Here is a 20,104-nt window from a genome sequence, read left to right on the forward strand (position 1 = left end):
GAAACTCTCTGTGAAGCAGTAAAGGCAACGACGACTGCTATACGTGAAGGCAATGCCGAAAGAAAGAGACACCATCTTGAAATGGAAAGACAGCGGCAAACGGAAAATGAGCTAAAACAAAAGGAAAATGAACTGACTGAACTTAAAATACATTTAAAATATAACAAAAGCGGAAACAATAATTAGATTCTTAGTTTGTAATTTATGTAATGAAGTATCAAATTTTAATTTATTAACTGACACCTGAAATGTGATTAATTTTGTGTACCTGAAATGTGATTTTAATATAATAATTAAAGTATTTGCTTTGTGTTTTCTACTTTCACGAATTTCTATGAAGGTGACTGGTTTTGTTTTCTCTAATTAATGCAGCTTCGTCATAAAGTATAGAATCGTTAAATATTTCTTCGGCAAGAGCATCTTCCTGATTTTCTATGTCAACATCTACGATTTCCTGGACTTTGTAGTGTATACAAATGTTGTGTAAAGCACAACAAACATTAATTATTTGTATAACCTTTTCCGGTTGGTATTGAAGAGTACGAGCTAAACATCTAAATCGGCTTTTTAACACCCCTATAGTTCTTTCAACTATATTGCGTCCTGAACAATGTTTTTGGTTAAACGTATGCTCTGCTGTGTAAGCTTGTGGATTTCTGAACGGTGTTAGCAGAAATGGCTGAAGTGGATATCCGGCATCACCCAAAAGCCAAGAACCACGTTCTCTATTCTCATAACGGCGTTGGAAGGAGTCATTTGCTTTACTTACACTCCATATCAAAGCATCGTGACTTGACCCAGGGTGACGACCATCAACACTTCTAATAACCATATTGTAATCACATATCTGTAATAATTTACTTATTTAAATTATTTTATATTTTTAGATTTTATATTTGTATACTCACAATCATTGCATTCATGCTAAAATAACCCTTACGGTTATAAAATATGCTGTGATCTTTATTAGGTTTAGTTATTTGTATGTGCGTCCCGTCTATGCAGCCAATTACTCCAGGAATCCCAAAGTGTTGCTGAAAATATTGCTTCGATTGAGTCAGTTCGCTTTCTGTCATTCGCAACTTAATCCACCGGGGACACAAGTATTTTTCCAAAATACGCAGCACTTCTTTTAACACCTTTGATACCGTGCTTCGCCCCATAGCGATGTAGCTATCCTTACCCACAGCTTTTTGGAAGCCACCTTCGGCTAAAAATCGCAATGTTGCAGCCATTTGCAGTGTCGTTGGAAGCGAAGTGTGCTTTATATGTGGCGCAGCAATATTTAAGAGCATAATGAATGCTTCTTTGCTAACACGATAGCTGGACACAAAACTATAATGAGAATCACTATGTAAAAAGCAGAATACACCGCATGCCCTACAAACTTACGCAGATTCCGGCACATCTAATGGATTTGAGTGGTCACGGAGTATCTTTCTATGAAGAGCTTCTTCTCCATTTCTCTCATTTTCCAAAATAATAAACGAAAGCGTTGTTATAGCACTAATTTTTTATTTTAAGTTTTATTTTTCCCTAAAATGTATTATTTTTTCTTTATCAATTGACAACTGTCAAATGCTAAGTTCATTTTAAGGGTGAATTTAAAACGAGCAAGAAAATGAATGAAAAACTCGGTTTGCAGAACACCAAATTTTAATTCCCTCGTTTTAGGTTTCATTTTCATATTCACTTTCACTCGAATTTCAGAACCTACCTGAATATATTGCCAATTTAAAAAAAAAATTCCATATTAAATTGTTTCAAACTGCAAATGCAACCTTGTAAAGTGTGTTTATTGAGTAGATTTAAACTCTAGTTACGCATGGCTCAACTATATGCTTGGCTCATCTCATCACCTGATTTTATTTATTTTTTTTTCATTTCACTGGAGTAGGGATTGTCAAAAGAAGATGACAAACTCAAAATGAAACCAAAACATTGAACACATTTCCTTACAACATACAAAAATTTCAAAGCTTTATGTTTTCACTCCATTCTATTCGCCTAATACGAAAACGCACATTTTGACAGTTTGAACAAAGTTATGTTGTTGCTGTAGAGATGAGCAAACCAGCTATCAAATTACTATTGTGCAAGCTAAATTGAGTTCTATGAACAGCACTCAATTTAAATCGAAATTGCCTCAATTTATTTTTCTCTTTGAACATAGTATAAGCTCGCATGGGTTTAAATTTTTGACAGCGCACGTACCCGGTTAGTTGAAAACATTGATTGAAGAAACGAAAACTTAGCAAATATTTGTGCAATTACCTTTTAGTTTTTAATGAGGCTCTGCAGACACCGAACTCCTGGTGGATCTAGGAGGGAGGGATTGCTAGAAGGTTGCAAGTGGTCATATCAAATCGTTCCCGATATGGTGGGGGTAGTACGTTCATGGAGCTTGTTACCGGAACATACCGGATCTGCATCCCGGAAAGAACCACCAACATCGATAACACTCCTCAAGGCCTTCGGGGTGTCCTTATTGCTACAACAACAACAATAAGAGAACTTTGTTTCTGGATATCGAGAAAAGGGTTAAAATTCTAATCGAATTGTAACGTTAATTAGAAATTGGTTTCTAATGTGAAATTTTAGTTGAAGCGGAATTAAATGCCATTATTTAAAATCAATTTGATTTTCATGGCTTATATTTAAACAAAATTTTTAATGGGTTGTAAGCTTATACATATACTTGATATGAATATATTTCAAATGCTTCTTATAATAATTCAAAGCCTACAAATACTTTCACACAACTTTCGCCCTATCATGTCCTGCGAATAATTGGTAACTGTGACGACATCGCATTTTAGTGCTGCTTAAATCGTTCCCTGATCGAATTATATGCAAGAACTCTGACCAAGTTTTCGATAAGGGATGCACTAAAGAACAACATTCGAGTTCTAATATAAGTTGACAATATTTCTCTAACGTTAGACACTATGTTCGCTGGGATGGTGGTAGCGTGCTCCGCCAAACACATTGCAGATCTTGTGTTAAAGTCCCGCGCAAGGCAACATCAACAACTAATAAAAACTTTGTTTCAATTAGAAAACAAATTCTTCTAAGCGGTGTCGCTCCTTGGCAGTGGTTTTGCGAACACTTCGAATGTATTTATGTTGGCATTAAACATGTAGGTCCGATTTGTACGAAAAACTAAGAAGCAGCACAACGTAAATTGCAAGCGAAGTTTAGGCTTACATCTTCTCGGAGGTAAATCACGCCAAGTATATTTTTTAATAGCGGCTTCGCTTTCTGAGGGTTTCCAAAACAGGTTGATCAGTGCGATATCCAGCGATAACTTTAGCCAAAGTTAAATCATATTTTGGTAAAATATCAGTTCTTCAATGCCCTGGAAAAATTTCCATATTCATAACGCCCAATTCGTAGATATATTTTCACTTAATAGATATAGATATATGTATATTGGCATCGATTATTGGTGCCTTAACCTAAAATGTGTCATAACTTCATGAAATAGAAAATGTAAAAAATTTCGAATCAAAAAATAGAATCTCCAAAATGAGAATAAATTCGCCAGCACAAAAATTTATAGATTATGCGTATGGGCGAAAACCAAAAACTAATTGTTTGGCTATGGTATCGTTATTCTATGAAACTTTACAGTCTTTATCAAACTTTGGTCTCACAATTTAAGGCGTTTATATACGTACCACTTGCATTGCATAAAATCAAAAATATTTATTTACTCGGAATCATAACGTTTTATTTGTAGATGACATATAAAACAAATAACGCCAGTTCGACTGTTGAGTGGAATGCCACCATATCTCAACTGCTGTTTCGAAAACGACCTATCTCAAAATATTTCGAAATTGGGTGTTCTGTTGAGTAAAGGTGATTTTCCACTCAACAGTGAACTTATTTATTTATTTATTTATTTCGTACTAATCTAGAAAATGTAAAAAATTTCATACAGATTACAAGAACCTAGTATTTAAGCGTAAAAACTAAAAATTAACTAAAAGTTTACGCATATAGATCATTTAAAAATTTTTTTAATATGTATATTGTGGAGGAATAACTACTCATCAAAATTTATATTGTTATCTAAAAAGGTTTTAATATTCTGATGTGTTAAATCTGTAAATACACCCGGAATTGTCCAATCATTAATATTATTGTATGACACCGCACAAAGTTTGTTTCCCACAATTGCCCCCGCTCCACTAAGTCCGTAACCCCGATTTTCTCCACCAAATGTAGCACAAACCGCTGTTGCTGCTAGACTTTTCTTCGAATTGACCAATAGATGCTGGCATTCATCCTTTCGTTTTACATATAATATAGTACTTTGGAGCAAACAACCAACCCATCCAATAACTTGCATTAAATCGCCCGTTTTTAAATCGGAACCGCACAATTTTACTGGATATACTGTCTTCGTATGTTTAAAATGTCCTTCCAATTTAAGCACAGCTATATTCATGCATTCTGATTCTCTAGTATAACCATCAGCACAAATGTTTTCCTCCACTTTGCGTGTTTGCGCATTTCTTGAGTCTCTGTTCATTCTATCGGTTACACCACCTAAAACCTCGAGTTCGCTCTTTTGCATCTCGCTTACGCAGGACGCTACTGTAACCACCGATTTCAAGGTGACTAACGATCCATCGCACATATAATAGGAATTACCATAGATAGCAACCGCATGTGGGCGCTCCGTTATGTCTATAATTTCGCTATTTGTCATCCGAAATTGCGCTTTCGTATGGGATAAATGGCAGCTTAGAATTACAAACAGGATTGCCAAATAAATGAGTGAATACATTTTGTTTAAAGAACTTTTGCACCACTTATTAAGTATAAAGTATGCCGATATCAATTTTTTGGGCGCTATTTATACCTAAATGAGCCATGTGAATAAAAAATAAGCAACAACTTTTCAGTCAAAATTCCAGGAATTTTAAATAACAACAATACCTCTTAATTAAAGTCAAGGCTACAAAACAAAAAATCTTGTTTGTTTTCACTCGGTCCATTATAAAAAAAAAAAAATAAATAAATAAATAATTGCAAGGCGCGATAACCTTTGAAGAGATTTTAGGCCAAACTTATCTTCCAATTAAGTCGTGCTTCTTTTAATTTTTCCTACAAATTGGCGGGACGACACCTACATGTTTTTACGCCGATGAGTTGATGAGCTTTTCATAACAGAATAACACTCGGAGTGCTTGCCAAAAACTGCCGAGGGGCGATTCCGCTTAGAAAATTTTCTTCTAATTGAAAAACCTCGTTTCTAAAATTTTTGATGTTGCCTTGGCCGGGGCGAGAACCCAGGATCTTCGGCGTGTTAGGCGGAGCACGCTACCATCACACCACGGCGGCCGCCCAGCAAATACAAAAAGCTTATTAAGCGTTTATATTGACATTTCCTGTTTTTCTGTTTTCTTTTCTTGGAGCCTAATAAGCCTATTTAATTAGTAAATATAACGGAAATTTTTAATTAGTTAAACAAACAGGTTCATATCTACGCATATTCCAGAGAAACGAAATGAACGCTGCTTTGACAAAACATTTTGCTATACTTTTTTATAAGAAAATTTCCTAGTAATTGTTTTTTATATACATATACGTATATTTGCACAGTTAAAACGTGTTATGAAATTGATATATGTACAATGGCCGTATGTTTAGTGAAAAAATATGGAAAAGTGACAGGTAAGGAAGGCTAAGTTCGGGTATAACCGAACATTACATACTCAGCTGAGAGCTTTGGTGACCAAATAACGGAAAATAACCATGTAGGAAAATGAACCTAGGGTAACCCTGGAATGTGTTTATATGACATGTGTATCAAATGGAAGATATTAAAGAGTATTTTAGAAGGGAGCGGACCGCAGTTCAATAGGTGGACACCTTTTCGAGATATCGCCATAAAGGTGGACCAGGGTTGACTCTATAATGTGTTTGTAGGATATGTGTATCAAATTAAAAGTATTAATGAGGGTTTTAAAAGGGAGTGACCATTAGTAGTATATGTGAAGACGTTTTCGATATATCGCCATAAATGTGGACCAGGGGTGACCCAGAACCACCATATTTCATCCCTTTTTTCGTATTTGGTATAGAATTATGGCATTTTTTCATTTTTCGAAATTTTCGATATCGAAAAAGTTGGCGTGGTCATAGTCGTATTTCGCCCATTTTTAATACCAAGATAAAGTGAGTCGAGATAAGTACGTGAACTGAGTTTAGTAAAGATATATCGATCTTTGCTCAAGTTATCGTGTTAACGGCCAAGAGGAAGGGCAGACGGTCGACTGTGTATAAAAAATAGGCGTGGCTTGAACTGAGTTCGTCCATTTTCACATAAAACAGTTATCGGCATAGAAGCTGTGCGCTTACCTAATTGCACAAGGATTGGTAAATTAAATGAAAAAGGGCGCAGCCATGCCCATTTTGAAAATTTCTTTTATTTTTCATTTTGTTGCACCATATCATTACTGGAGTTGAATGTTGACATAATTTACTTATATACTGTAAATTTTTTGTTAGAATTTGACTTTTAAATTTTTTTTTTTTAAGTGGGCGTGTTCGTCATCCGATTTTGATAATTTTTATTTAGCACACATATAGTAATAGGAGTAATGTTCCTGCCAAATTTCATATTGATATCTTCAAAGACTGCCAAATTACGGCTTGCAAAACTTTTGAACTACCTTCTTTTAAAAGTAGGCGGTCCCACGCCCATTGTCCAAAATTTTACTAATTTTCTGTTCTGCGTCATAAGGTCAAACCACCTACCAAGTTTCATCGCTTCATCCGTCTTTGGTAATGAATTATCGAACTTTTTAGGTTTTACGAAATTTTCGATATAGAAAAAGTGGGCGTGGTTTTAGTCCGATATCGTTAATTTTAAATAGCGACCTGAAATGAGTGCCCACGAACTGACATACCAAATTTCATTAAGATACGTCAAAACTTACTCAAGTTATCGTGTTTACGGGCAGACGGACGGATGGACGGACATGGCTATATGAATTTCTTTTTTCGCCCAGATAATTTTGATATATAGAAGTCTATATCTATCTCGATTAGTTTCTGCCGTTACGGATTACCGTTATGCGAACAGAGTTAATATGCTCCGTGAGCTCTGCTCAGCTGAGTATAAAAATGGTACACTTAATTAGTTTTATCTGTTTCCAAACTGCTAATAGTTTCTATTGTATACTTCCACAAAACCAGAGTTCGGAGCAGTGCACGAAATTCTGGAAAACAACACTTTCCAAGCTTAAGTGGGCTGACATATCAATATATTTCCTTTAAGTGTTAATAAGGCGTATTTGTTATGGATTTAAACGTCTGTTCATCTTTCACATATTCGGTAAACTAGCCTAAAACCAAGTCCCAGTCCGCACGATATGCCAAAATATGATCTTGAAAAAATAAGGAGATCGTCCAGAAAATAATATATAAAAACTCCCAACAAATCATGAAATACTCGCAGTCGCGGAGATAACCACATGGTGATAAACAGAAAGGAAGGATATAGTGGAGATCTTAAAAAAAGAGGATCCAATATACCTAATTGAGTCATGTGAATAATAAAATTAAAGAAAAAAAAAACTTTTTTAAAAATAAGCTTTAATTATTGGTTAATAAAATGAACAAAAAAGTAAAAAAATAAATTGACTGTAAGGAAATATAACACTTTATAAGTTTATTGTAACCTTTAACGATAAATAGGCTTTTGCGTCTGCGACAAAAAAATGCCATATTGTACATAATTATATATTTTTAACCTTAAAGCTTTAAACCTAAATTATTAAATCTTACAGTCTATATCACAGTCCGAATTGTTCTAATAAAGAGCACTTTAAATTTTGATGGTATAATTAAGAACATTTAGGACCTCCTTTTCTTGCTATCACAATGTAACACGCTTTTATTAGAACAATTAGAACTGTGATATAAACGGTAAGATTTAATAATTTGGGTGTAAATTTTAATGTTGAAAATATATAATTATGTACACTATGGCTTTTTTTTTGTCGCAGACGAAAAAGCCTATTTATCGTTAAAGGTTACAATAAACTTATAAAGTGTTAAATTGCTTTACAGTCAATTTATTTTTTACTTTTTAGTTCGTTTTATTAACAAGTAATAAAAGCTTGTTCTTAGAAAAGCTTTTTTCTTAAATTTAATTTAAATATCAGTTTTTTTTTAATTTTTAGTAGGGCAAAATATTCTTTAAATTAGTTATGTAATCTTTACTTAGTTATTTGTAACGCTTCTCATCATATCCATTTCTTTTAATCCATCAACATTACAAGGTTTCTTCGAAGTCAACTTTGAACAGTCAAGTTCTTCTATTCGAGTGTTAACTAACTTAAAATCATATTTTATTGTGACTTTGCCTATCTCGAGTTCAGTTTACAACTACCCATTGCAGATCTCTGCTCTGTTCCATCGCCAACACGTTTGCCACACCCAGGACCGTAGAGAGAAAATCCGGGCCCGGGACTAAACAATTTACGGGCCCCAATATAAAAAATCCACTAATAAATTTGATTAATTTGAATTAATGACGTCTCATTCATGCATCATTTTTGATGGATTACATAATAAAAAATTTTTGCCACATCAACTAAATGGTTTTTGGACTAAGAGCTGAAAATAGAATTAACACATAATATTTGCTATTGTAACGAATTTGGGGAAATTCCGCTTATTCCAAACATTCTGCTAACGTTCGAATCGCTAAACTGTTGAATAAAGCACTCCAATATTCAACAATGTAAAATGGTCTTTATTAGACTACTTTGAAAGTACTTTGCAATAACACTTATACTTCACCACCAATAGCGTTCTTAAATCAAAACTCATTATTCATGCCTCAGCTTGCGCTGTTTTTGTACTCTCGGCTTCCTCGTTCACCCATTTCTCCTAAGGTCTAGTAATTTCGTGAACTTCATGCTTGGTTACCAGCTATATACCTGTAGATTTGTTGTTTGTAGCTATATGCGGGTGTATATATGAGTACTACTTCAGCTGATGATGACATGCGTTTGTGAGTATCTCTCTGCTGCCTTGTATGTATGTGTGTACATGATGAATGATTTGTTTACGTACATACGAGTGGCTGCTTAGTATCGGCTTAGTGATGATAGTATCGCTTAGTGATGATAATATTCGTCACACTATACTGTTTTATTTTAACGTAGAAATAAAATTCTCTCTTAACAGCCACATATTGCTTCAAATATTCTTTTCTAGTTATTTGGTAACATTTTAATAAATTTTTGATAAATTTAATGATGATTATAAATTTTAATTGTTGAATATAGAAGGTTCGGATATCAAAGAGAGGCTTTTCTTGCTTTTTTCGACGCAAAATTTTTTACAATGATATCAAAATTTAACTGTCTTGCCAAAACGGATTCAACACAAAGCGTGGCAAGTCCTGAAAAGTTTTTAATTCCAGAAAGGACACTGAAGGAACTTTCTGTACCAGCTACAGTGACAGGTATAGTGCAAAAGATGCGTAAAGCAACACCAATGTTGGGGAAAATTGTATACAGATTTTGAACATATGTAGATTGCAATTCCAATGGTGACAGACCTTTATCAAAATTTGCTTCGTAAATGTATTTCAAGTGAATTATTTCGCATTCTAAGCTTTGAGAAATGTCCGACTTGTATTTCCGTAGTTTCATCCATGTCTTCAAATTGCCACAAAAAGGAAAACATCTCGCTCAAATTTCTCATAGCTGGAAATCGTTCAGTAAAGCCAGTGATCACCGAATCAACGATCACCAGGAATGTATTGTTTTTAAGATCAGACTCTGAGTCATCCGTAATCATCTCATTTAAATTATCTTCAGAACGTCTTTTGGGTTTTCCCTTTCGAATGTCCGGAAATTTTGGCGAGATGTTCAATTTAATAGCAACTGTTTTGCATCCGTTTAAAATGTTTTGCCATTGGTTCCTGATCAACTTCAAATCAGCTAATAAGGCACCTAACTTGGAGGCCACGTTTCTTTCATTAATGGTAGTCAGTATTTTGAACCAAATTGAGGACAGCAAGATACATTCGAACTTGTTGATGTACTTGAGAATGCCGGTACCATCGCCATATGCTTGCGCAGTCAAATTTGGCTTTTGGCTGAAACACTATGAAGCGAGCTCGGTACATTTTTTTTTTTTTGAGGATGACCCATCGTTGTGGAGTGCTGCTGAAAATAGTAAAACATTTCTGTACAACTCCGAAGAAAATAATTGCAGCCGTTCAACATTCTGCAGCATCAACACCACATAAACTGAGACTGTGGGTTGCACAAGGCGAGAAATCAGCATTCGATTTTTTGTCGAGAATGTGACGTAGGGCTCAGTTGTAAGCTCCTTTCATATTGGCGCCGTTATCGTACCCTTGTGCACGACAATCTTCATTCAAGTATGGCAAATTGGATCAGCGAATTTCTGACCAGTTTTTTTGTTACAATTCACGAAAGCCAAAAACCGTTCTTGAATTGTAAAATTTGTTGCTTTCTAATTAAAATGGAGTTAGCGTAAAATGAACGTAGTCAACGTGACTAGCATCAGGCACAGCGTCAACGATAATAGCAAAATACTTGGCTTTCTTGCCTTGATCTAATATAGTTTCCCTCACGTGCTTTGCACAAATTGCTATAAACTCCTTCTGAATGTCTGGGGAAAGATAGTGAAGTTGTAAACGTTGTGCTGCTATTGTTAAATCCTAACTTTCTCCAAATGATCTCTAAGTATCGGATCATAATGGCTTATGAGATCTTAGATGTCCAAAAAATGTCCATCGTTTCGTTCACCAAGATATATACCTTCGCCTTTGAAAGCTAGACCTCTTTCTCCCAAAAATAAAATAGTGTCCAAAATTCTATATAAAATATCTTTTAATGTTATCTCGAGCATTTTCGTGTGATGACAGTTTATCGTATAGCTTCTTCCATAGCTGGAATTTCTAATGTGCGCAGGTCGATTTAAAGTATTGGTGCTTAATAGACGACATGATAGGCAACAAAATCATTGCTACTGGTACCCCACACTAACCAGTCACGCTCCACTTTCTCTCCATTTGGCAAGATTCTGTTTAACAACGAGGTAGGAAATGCCTCGTCATGACAATCACGTGGAAAAATAACAGGACACTTTTGATGACCTCGACAAATTATTTCGTTGACTTCTTCAGATCGCAAAAACTCATTATTCACGGTACCGTATCGAAGCAGCTTAAATATTCTGGATTTTGATACAGAGTTGGTGGTATTGTTGTAAGACTTTTTGAAGATAAACCTTCATCAATATCACCACAAAAATTCGGATTCATGTAAACATACATTTCTGTTTGATGTTTTTAATGTCTGATCCGTTCGAAACTAAACGTGGTTTCAGTCAGGGTGACCCCTATCGTGCGATTCTTTAATTTGATGCTGGAGAACATTAAACTAGTTGCAGAACTTAACCGCTCTGGAATAATATTCTATATAAGCGTGCAGTTACTAGCGTATGCTGATGACATTGATATCATTGGCCTAAACACCCGCGCCGTTAGTTCTGCTTACTAGAAACTGGAAAAAGAAGCGGTAAAGATGGGTTTGATGGTGAATGAGGACAAAACGAAGTATCTGCTGTCATCGAGCAAAGAGTCAGCGCATATGCACCTTGGCAACCACGCTATTGTTGGCAGCCATAATTTCGAGATAGTAAGAGACTTCGTTTATTTGGGAACCAGCATCAACACTAGCAACAACATCAGCCCCGAAATCCAGCGAATAATCACTCTTGCCAGTAAATGCTACTTTGGACTAGGTAGGCAAATGAAAAGTAAGGTCCTCTCTCGGTAAACGAAAATCATACTCTGCAAGTCACTTATCGTACCCGTCCTGCTATATGGTGCAGGAGCATGACCATGACAACAGCAGATAAAGCGGCTCTGGGAGTGTTCGAGCGAAAAGTTCTTCGAAAGATTTATGGACCTCTACGCGTTGGCGATGGCGAGTAGCGAAGAAGATTTAACGATGAGCTGTACGAGCTATTGGCAGAGGGATTCAAAGGGTTGTGTAGCGCAATATATAGCTTCTCCAACCCAATTGTCAACCTCACCTTCGAGCGGCGAATCCCGTTTCTCTAACAGATGAGGCTCTGGCGACCCCAATCTCCTCATGGAACTTGGGGGTGGGCAGGGAGGGATGGCCTGAAGGTTTAATGTGGCCATATAAATCGTTCCCGAGATGGTCGGGCTAGCACCTTAATGGTGATGTGTTACCGGACCGTACCGGATCTGTATCCGGCAAAGGACCATCCCATCGATAACACTCCCCAAAGCCTTTGGGGAGTAACCTTATCGCTACAACAACAACAACAACAACTATAGACAGACATCAACATAGTCCAATGAATTACAACGCAGCGGCTGCGCTGGATAGGCTATGTCATGCGAATGAAAGATGACGCTCCGGCCAAGAAAGTGTTTCTATCGGAATCCGCCTATGGAAGCATAGGTAGAGGGCGGCCCACACTTCGTTGGAAGGACCAGGTGGAAAGCGATTTAAACTCCCTTGGTGTGACCAATTGGCGTCGGTTGGCAGAGAGATGGAGCGACTAGCGCGCCTTGTTGGACGGCCATAACCGTTTTAACGGTTAAGCGCCAATTAAGTAAGTAAGTAAGTTTTTATTGTCTCCTCAGGCCCAAGTAAAAAATCATTATCAATATTCGTTGCTTTTGAAATTCGGCTTAAAATTTGCACCTGGAATAACTAAAGACTCTCCTGAATTAAAAAAAAAATGTCTTAGTACCTCTAAATCGCGGGCCCCCTGAGAAACCCTGGGCCCGGGGGTATATTTTACTGGACATAATAAATACTTTGCTTAAATTCAAGGAACAAACAAAACTAAAATGTAGTTCCTGGTATTATATTTTCACATTTCTAGAATCGGTGTATGTCGCTCACCAACCTAACGTTGCTCACAAAGCTTTTAGTTCCAGCATTATGTCGTTCGTTGCAATGAAATAAAATGTACAGCGCAGTTAAGTTTTAGTAAGGAAGGGTTCAAAAATTTGCGTTCTTGTCGAACTATGTGGAAAACTCAGTAGAGCATAAATGAAACTAAGCAATTTTGTTAGTTCTATTTCTATAGATGCTTAATTTTTCTCTTAATTTTTAAACTTTATATCATAGTCTAGATTCAGTAAGTGTGAGTTTTAATACCTGGCATCAGGGGTTAATGCTAGCACCTACGGGGATAATTTTACACAAAATATTTCTTCCAAAATCAAATCTCTTTTGCATTTGCTTCAAAATTTTTTAATCGCATTCGTTGTATTGTACATTTATAAAGTTATTGCCTTCAAGAAGTATTTCTGTCTTCCAGTTAAAATATTTCTTGTGCTGGGTGAAAAAGATTTAAATATCGACATGCCTTCACAAACTCTCAATATCTCTCGGTAGGCTTGAATTAAGTAAGTGGCAAGTACACTTAATGCAAATTAAATTAGTTTCATTCTTTTGCTTAGTTTTCAATTCATTGAACTCCACGCTTGATCAGTTGCAAGCCTTGTCAAATTTCTTAGAGGCGCAAGTGCATTTGAAATACATACTTTTAGCTCTACTAGTGACAAAAATCTTTCACTAAGGGTTTAATAACCGATGGAAATATCTTGTCATTATTATTATAAATATTAAACAAGAGTTTTTTCATAAGTCGGCTGTTTCATCAACAATTAACAACAATGTGTTTGCCAACACTTTTCTTTTTAATGCCTCTCCTCAATTATGTCCTCGGTGAAATGTCACGGTACTCGTACATTTTTATTGACTGAGCAATTTTTTGTGGTGAGAAATCCATTCAAGTAAAATCAAAATTATATGTGGGTTAAAGAATGTGCTGCAAATTTTTTGGACAATATTGTGAATTTTTATCTGAGTGAAAAAGAAAGAAAAGTACAAAAATCGGGGCAACTGCCTAAAAAGGACCAAAATTGAAGCAAATGGACCAGTGGACCAAATGGGGTTGGAAGGGACCATTTTTGGTCCAAATGGACCCAAAGTGGCAACCGTGATCGCCGAAAATGTGTAACACAAAATCAAGTGCGCAGGAAATTATGCAACAAAAAGTATGCAAAATTGAGGAATAACAGCCTAACTTCTACGTTTGTTGCATACAGAAACAAAGCGAAGTTACCTGCGTTCTTGACGACTTAGGCTGTTATTCCCTTGTGAATACAAATCTTTACCGATAACTCTGTTATCGATTAATTTATCGAATTATCGCAAAGTAATATTACATTGTCATCGGAGTTATACATGTGTGCAAAATTTCAGCTCAATCGGACACTGGGAAGTGTATCAAATTGAACTTTTTACATACAACAGCCAAGTGAAAGTAAATAAAAGCTTATAAAAAATAAGCAAAAACTTTTCAGTCAAACTTTCAGGAATTTTAAATAACAACAATACATCTTAATTAAAGTCAAGGCTACGAAATAAAAAATCTTGTTTTTTTTCACTCGGTACATTATAAATAAAATAAATAAATAAATGCAAGGCGCGATAGCCTTTGAAAAGATTTTAGGCTGAGCTTATCTTCCAATTCACGTCGTGCTTCTTTCAATTTTTCCTACAAATTAGCGGGACGACACCTACATATTTTTACGCCGACTCAGAACGGCACCGACTCCGCTTAGAAAAATTTTCTTCTAATTGAAAAACCTCGTTTCTAAAATTTTTGATGTTGCTTTGGCCGAGGCGTGAACCCGGGAACTTCGGTGTGGTAGGCGGAGCACGCTACCATCACACCACGGCGGCCGCCCGGCAAATACAAAAAGCTTATTAAGCGTTTATATAGACATTTCCTGTTTTTCTGGTTTCTGTTCTAAGAGCCTAATAAGCCTATTTAATTAGAAACTATAATGGACATTTTTAATTAGTTAATTAGTTAAACAAACAAGTTGATATATACGCATATTCCAGAGAAACGAAATGAAAACTGCTTTGACAAAACATTTTGCTATACTTTTTTATAAGAAAATTTCCTAGTAATTGTTTTTTATATACATATACGTATATTTGCACAGTTAAAACGTGTTATGAAATTGATATATGTACAATGGCCGTATGTTAGTGAATAAATAAAAAAGTAAAAATGGTACACTTAATTAGTTTTATCTGTTTCCAAACTGCGAATAGTTTCTATTGTATACTCCCACAAAACCAGAGTTCGGAGCAGTGCACGAAATTCTGGGCAACAACACTCTTCGAACTTAAATGACATAATCAGTATCTTTCCTTAAGCGTTAATAGGGCGCGTTTCTTGTGGATTTAAACGACTGTCCATCTTTTACATATTCGTAAAACTAGCCTAAAACCGCGTCCCAGTCCTTTTTGTTTTCACTCGGTCCATTATAAATCTTAATCTTAATATTGTAACGAATTTTCTGCAAATCCTCTTATTTGCAATCCTCTGCTAAGTTCGAATCACTAAACTGTTGAATAAATAACTCCAATTTGTAATAATGCAAAATGGCCTTTATTAAAGTACTTCACAATAACACTCAAACTGTGCAACGAATAGCTTGCTTAATAACCACACTGATTGATAGCTCAATGAAACTCTACTATTCAAAATAATTCTGCTATATCTTGTTAGATAGCGCTTAATCGAAATCTCAAATCAAACTGAATTACTTCTTACTCGCCTGCCCCGCTTTTATAGTCTACGCTGCATACTTCTAGGCTCTTCGATTTCCAGAACTTACTAGTTATTTCGAGTGTTTATAGTTCTCATATAGTTTCTACTTGTTTACAATTTTCTACTTTTCAGCGTCTCTTAGATGTATGTGAGTTTGTAGTTTACAGTCTCTCGCACACACATAGGCGTATAAGTAAATGCATCTGTGTGTGACCATCTCTCTGGGCTGCCTTATATATGTGTATACTTGATTTGATTATTGACGTAAATACTGCTTAGCATGGCCTTAGTGATGGTATAGCTTAGTGATGGTAATATCCGTGACACTGCCCTCCACCTAAGTCTGATCGTCCCGATCAGACAAATCTCCCGATCTAACTGCCGCTAGCATCTCCAAATGTACCACTCTTCTAACCCGTTGTTTCCCAGTGGTTTGTATGCGGTAGATGGTATCACTGATCTTCTTCACAACTTTGTACGGGCCTTCCCAACTGCACAGACATTTAGCTGGAACACCTTTCCGCCGGTGAGGGTTGTTTAACAGTACCAAATCTCCCGCCAAGAAACCATCCGAATTAAAGTTCTTGTCATGCCAGTGTTTCATCTTACTACTCATTACCCTGGGCCGTTCCTTCACACTCTGTTGTTTGGTCAATGAACCACTTCGTAGAGCTTGCGCTGGACGAATTTTCTTTGCATAATCGGTATCGTTCCCACATTTTACAACAGTAGTGCGCTCCGGCTTGAAATTACCCTCGCATTCTTTCTCGGAAATTCGTTGCTTCGTTTTCCTGCGTATTTTAGGTTTTGTCAATGCCAGTGTTTCTCTCGCAGGTACTTTTGATTTTGATTTATTTGGCCCATTCGATCTATCAACCTTTGCCTTTGACTTTCGTGGTCTTTGTTGAGTCTTTTCCACCAGTACCCGATTACTGCTGAACCCTTTTTCCAAGCTAAAGTTAAGTGGTATGTCCTGGTTCTTATAGCGCATAATTTTTCTCCGCATATCGATCCTGACGTCATGGTCAACCAAGAAGTCCACTCCAAATATGACTTCATCAACGATCTCCGCCACAACGAATTTGTGTAGAACCATGACTTTTGCAATTAATACCTCACATACCACTTCGCCTTGGACTTGATTATATTCGCCTGTGACCGTACGCAACCTTGCTCCAGGTAATGACTTTACTCTCCTGTAGACCAAATCAGATCGGATCAAGGAATGAGATGCCCCCGTATCTACAGTCAGTACACGCTCTTTACCATCCACATTCCCTCTGATGGTAAGACTGCTTGATTTCCTTCCAATCTGCGACACAGATATCGCAGGACATTCAATAGCCGGGGCAAGTTTTCGTTCTTTACATCCGACACGCTCTTGCTCATTTCCGCCAGCTTTGCGTTTACGGCCACCCACATTGTTGGAACTATTAGGACCAAGATCGCAATGACGTGCAATGTGACCTGGGTTGCCGCACTTGAAACATTTAATAACTCCGGCATTCTTCCGTTGAGATCCTTTCAGAGCTTCCAAAATTGTATCTACCCACTCCGGCCTTTCTACTTCCACACGATGAGCTTTGTATGCTGGTTTACTCAATAATGACGCCGTTTCCTGAGTCAATGCATGGGATACCGTTTCAGAAAATGTTTGCTTTGGGTTCGCGTATGTGGCTCGCTTCGTTTCTACGTCCCGTATGCCATTTATGAAGCTCTGAATCTTCACTCTTTCCGTGTATTCCACGGGTGCATCCCCATTTGCAAGATGAGCCAATCTTTCAATGTCCGAAGCAAACTCCTGCAAAGTCTCGTTAGCTTTCTGGTAGCGGTTTTGCAATTCTATTTGAAATATCTGTTTCCTATGCTCGCTTCCATAACGTCGTTCTACAGCAGCCATCAATGTTTCATAACTGTTCCGTTCGTACTCTGGAATCGTCTGTAAGATTTCCGCTGCAGGCCCTTTCAATGCCACGAACAGTGCAGCAACTTTATCTTCCGCATTCCAGTTGTTCACTGCTGCGGTCTTCTCAAACTGTAGCTTAAAGACCTGGAAAGGAACAGAACCGTCAAAGGATGGTGTTTTTACTTTTGGTTTACTCGCTGAAACTGCTGGACGATTTAATTGTAACTGCTCCATACGACCCTTCAAATCATCGACTTCTGCCTGAAATTGAGCGATTTTTGCATCCTGCGCTTCCAGCTTTGATGTTACCCTTGCTTCCTGTGCTTCTAACTGTGAAGACATTTGTGCCACCTGCAATGATAAGCGCTCCTCTTGTTCTTCCATCTTTGATGTTATGCGTGTCTCCTGCGATTCCAGTTGGGATGCCATATATGTCTTCTGTTCTTCCAATTGCATTTCCATCTTGGATGTAATCTGTGTCGACATTTCTGACATTCGCGTTTCTTGTGCTTCAATCTTCGATGTTATTCGTGTCTCTTGGGATTCCATCTGTGATGACATATACGTTTTCTGTTCTTCTAGTTGAGATGACATATACGTTTTCTGTTCTTCTAGTTGAGATGCCAGTTGAGATGTTATATCTGTCTTTTGCGATTCCAGTTGAGAAGCCACTGTCGATGTTTGAGCAGATATTGCAGCCAAAATCATGTTCAAGTCTGTGCTGGTAACCGTCTGCGATGTTTCGTTTTTCTCTTCAATTTTTGTTGTCTCCTCGCCATCAAGGTGAAAGACATACTCTTCCACATCAATTCCTTCTGCTTCCATTGCGTCTCGTAGCCGTGCCTGAAGTTCGAGTTTAACGCCACTTGTATTCAATCCACGGCTCTCCAACTCCTTCTTCAGTTGCTGGATCTTTAATTCACTGAACTTTGCCATATCCTTGTTGTCTTCTGGACTTTATTCAACAATTCCTCTTCTGACACCAATTGTAACGAATTTTCTGCAAATCCTCTTATTTGCAATCCTCTGCTAAGTTCGAATCACTAAACTGTTGAATAAATAACTCCAATTTGTAATAATGCAAAATAGCCTTTATTAAAGTACTTCACAATAACACTCAAACTGTGCAACGAATAGCTTGCTTAATAACCACACTGATTGATAGCTCAATGAAACTCTACTATTCAAAATAATTCTGCTATATCTTGCTAGATAGCGCTTAATCGAAATCTCAAATCAAACTGAATTACTTCTTACTCGCCTGCCCCGCTTTTATAGTTTACGCTGCATACTTCTAGGCTCTTCGATTTCCAGAACTTACTAGTTATTTCGAGTGTTTATAGTTCTCATATAGTTTCTACTTGTTTACAATTTTCTACTTTTCAGCGTCTCTTAGATGTATGTGAGTTTGTAGTTTACAGTCTCTCGCACACACATAGGCGTATAAGTAAATGCATCTGTGTGTGACCATCTCTCTGGGCTGCCTTATATATGTGTATACTTGATTTGATTATTGACGTAAATACTGCTTAGCATGGCCTTAGTGATGGTATAGCTTAGTGATGGTAATATCCGTGACAATATTATAGATGCGAAAGTTTGGATGTTTGGATGTCCAGACGTTTGCATTTGTGACTCAATCACGCAAGAACGGCTTGACCGCCTCGGATGAAAATTGGCACACATATAGCCAATAGTCTAGAAGGATCTACTGGCTATATGTCTTTGAAAAGAAGGGACGTCCACGCCCCCTAGGAACAGTTATAATTTAATTATATTTTTTCATCTTTTTGACTAAATCACGCCAGAACGGTTACGCGTATTTTGATGAAATTTGGGACACAGATAGACAATAGTCTATTGGCTAAAAATTTTTCGAAAAGGGAAAGGGGAGGCTGTCCAACGACCCCTTCGATATTTTTACACATTATGACGTTACGTATACTGACTTTCATAAATATTACAAACTCAATGGGTCAAAAAAGTCGAGGGCTTACAAAGTGGGCAGTGACACCCTCGAAATAAATTTTCTCCTAAAACAATAGTTTTTGGTATATGGCTCATACAGATCGAGTTCTAAACAATTTTGGAAAAACTGCGAATAGTGGTGCTCTCCTTCTCCTCCCGCAATCCACCCTGCTTCAATTGTTTTTATTAACACGATTTTATTAGCTTTACCTGTATGTTTGCTTGTAACTCTTCTTTCGCTTTATTAACATTCTTTTATAATTAGCTTCCCCTTATTTGTAATCCCGTTTTCGTCATTTCGGGACACTTCCGAGATCCTTTCTGGATAATTTTCGGGATTCGTCCGGGATGCCGTCAAGGTAATTTCGGTACTTTTTCGGAATCCGGTCAGGACAATTTTGGGGATTTTTTCGGGACTATGTCGGGATCACTTTGGGACCTTTCCGGGATTATTTCTGAATATTTTTCGGTTTCCGTCCGGCATTCCGTCTTGGTCATTTCGGTACTTTTTCGGGGCCATTTTGGGACCCTTATCAT

At 37.0% G+C, this 20,104-nt stretch overlaps 1 protein-coding gene across 1 annotated transcript; it reads right to left on the bottom strand.

Moving 5' to 3' along the window:
- Positions 1-322: 322 nt before the first annotated feature.
- LOC137241469 (uncharacterized) lies at positions 323-4,798 on the bottom strand. The gene is made up of 4 exons (XM_067769083.1): positions 4,056-4,798; positions 1,393-1,506; positions 909-1,335; positions 323-847 (listed from the first exon to the last, which is right to left on the bottom strand). Exons 1-4 carry the CDS (start codon positions 4,796-4,798, stop codon positions 323-325), a joined length of 1,809 nt encoding a protein of 602 aa, XP_067625184.1.
- Positions 4,799-20,104: the final 15,306 nt, after the last annotated feature.

The sequence above is a fragment of the Eurosta solidaginis genome, chromosome 2 (assembly GCF_040869045.1).
Source record: "Eurosta solidaginis isolate ZX-2024a chromosome 2, ASM4086904v1, whole genome shotgun sequence".
Taxonomy (NCBI): domain Eukaryota; kingdom Metazoa; phylum Arthropoda; class Insecta; order Diptera; family Tephritidae; genus Eurosta; species Eurosta solidaginis.

Bases quoted from the DNA above. Each gene is read 5' to 3' on its own strand.
- LOC137241469 (XM_067769083.1), bottom strand. From the start codon at position 4,798: ATGTATTCACTCATTTATTTGGCAATCCTGTTTGTAATTCTAAGCTGC. The intron at 1,336-1,392 runs GTAAGTTTGTAG...TTCTCATTATAG, and splicing joins TTAGATGTGCCGGAATCTGC to TTTTGTGTCCAGCTATCGTG. The intron at 848-908 runs GTGAGTATACAA...AAATTATTACAG, and splicing joins TTAGCATGAATGCAATGATT to ATATGTGATTACAATATGGT.